General features: G+C 43.6%; 1 protein-coding gene across 3 annotated transcripts in view; it reads right to left on the bottom strand.

The window, feature by feature from the left end:
- ccs (copper chaperone for superoxide dismutase) overlaps positions 1–1,383 on the bottom strand; it is a 9,631-nt gene that overhangs the window by 5,099 nt on the left and 3,149 nt on the right. For 2 of the 3 annotated variants that reach the window (XM_014026812.1, XM_014026810.1), the window contains exons 4-5: positions 959–1,133; positions 340–403 (exon numbers count right to left, since the gene is read on the bottom strand). In XM_014026812.1, the coding sequence (XP_013882266.1) occupies positions 340–403; positions 959–1,133 (239 nt within the window). The remainder of the gene's footprint in view (positions 1–339; positions 404–958; positions 1,134–1,383) is intronic. The other variant, XM_014026811.1, reaches the window with a different exon arrangement.

Here is a 1,383-nt window from a genome sequence, read left to right as displayed (position 1 = left end):
ACATCTGGTGAAAATTTCATGTCATTAGCACCTCTAGTAATATATTTACTGAGAAAAATGTTGACGTGTTCAACACTTATTTTACCCACTGTATATCTATGTATTAGCTTGGGCGCTAGCATGAAAACTAACAGGCTAAACTGAGGTTTACCAATCCATGAAGCAGCTCTTGTCCTCCACCATCATTTTCAGTTTCAGGCTAATTCTTTTCTACATTCTCTTTTCTGTCAACTCGCTTCGGTTTCATTTAAGAGTTTTTTTACACTTTAAAAAAATGTTAATCAAATAATGTCTAATGTTACAAGTAATCGTGGATCCCTTTAAAGAAGTAATACTCACCCTTTCAGAGTCAGCTGGGCCTCCGTGTTGATTACTGAATGGGTTGTAGTGTTCGCCACAACTCCAACACAAAGAAGATAAAAAAAACCAATCAAATGAGGAGAACACAGTAGTTTTATAATTTTAAGATTTTGTCATGTCATTTTGTCTCTCAAACAGCAAAATGTTTTAACGCTGTAGCTAAAAATGTTACATAAAACCTCCCTGGTTCTATTTTSCTGTTGTAAAGTTGTGCTTTTATCTGCTCCTGCCCTTCATTTGACTCCAACTCTGCAGATGAAATATGTTACGTGAGAACCCAAAGTTTATTTCGGACTGCCTGCTCCTTCTCAAAGCCTCCAACAAACCAGCTGCTTCCTATAGATTTCCATTTGCGTCATGACAGCCCAGCCCCGAGGCAGCCTGCTACCTGAATCTACTCAAACATCTGGTGCATTATGACAAATTTAAAAATAAATAAAAATCCAACACAAACTGCTGAAAAGACAAACTAAGGGACTAGAAAATGTTTTTTTCCACTTTTCTCATCTARGTTTTCCATCCTTCTCGTTCCCTTTTCTTTCCATGGTGCTGAGCCCGCAGCCCGAGCCGTCCTGTCGGAGGGATCCAACAGTCTCACCTGAGGCAGTCCCGTGTGAGATCTCCCAGGGTGTGGATGTGGAGACCGTGGGGTCCGGGCTCCAAGCCGTCCACGGTCCCGTCGATCAGACAGTGCTCCTCGGACAGCTGCAGGAAGCGCACCACGCCCTGAATYGACCCCGCTCCGGCCAACATGGCCACGGCTGCACCCAGGTCTGCGCAGAAACGCACACGAACGACGCACAAATGAAAGATTTAGGAAACGTCTGATCAGATCTGTTTGTTGCTCTGCGTTAGTGCTGGGCGGTATACCATTTTGTACTGAATACCGATTTTTATTTTTGTTATGATATGAATTTTTCGAATACCGGACATTCCGGTAGCAGAACTTTTCGTCGCGGCCGCCAGTGAACAGCTGTTTCCCGGGGGACATTTTTCCTTGCTGCACCGCTATGTGCGTTAGCA

The sequence above is a fragment of the Austrofundulus limnaeus genome, unplaced genomic scaffold (assembly GCF_001266775.1).
Source record: "Austrofundulus limnaeus strain Quisiro unplaced genomic scaffold, Austrofundulus_limnaeus-1.0 Scaffold591, whole genome shotgun sequence".
In the NCBI taxonomy this organism is placed as follows: Eukaryota; Metazoa; Chordata; class Actinopteri; order Cyprinodontiformes; family Rivulidae; genus Austrofundulus; species Austrofundulus limnaeus.
The sequence above is the reverse complement of the archived record's forward strand: the minus strand, read 5'-3'. Positions and strand labels throughout refer to the sequence as shown.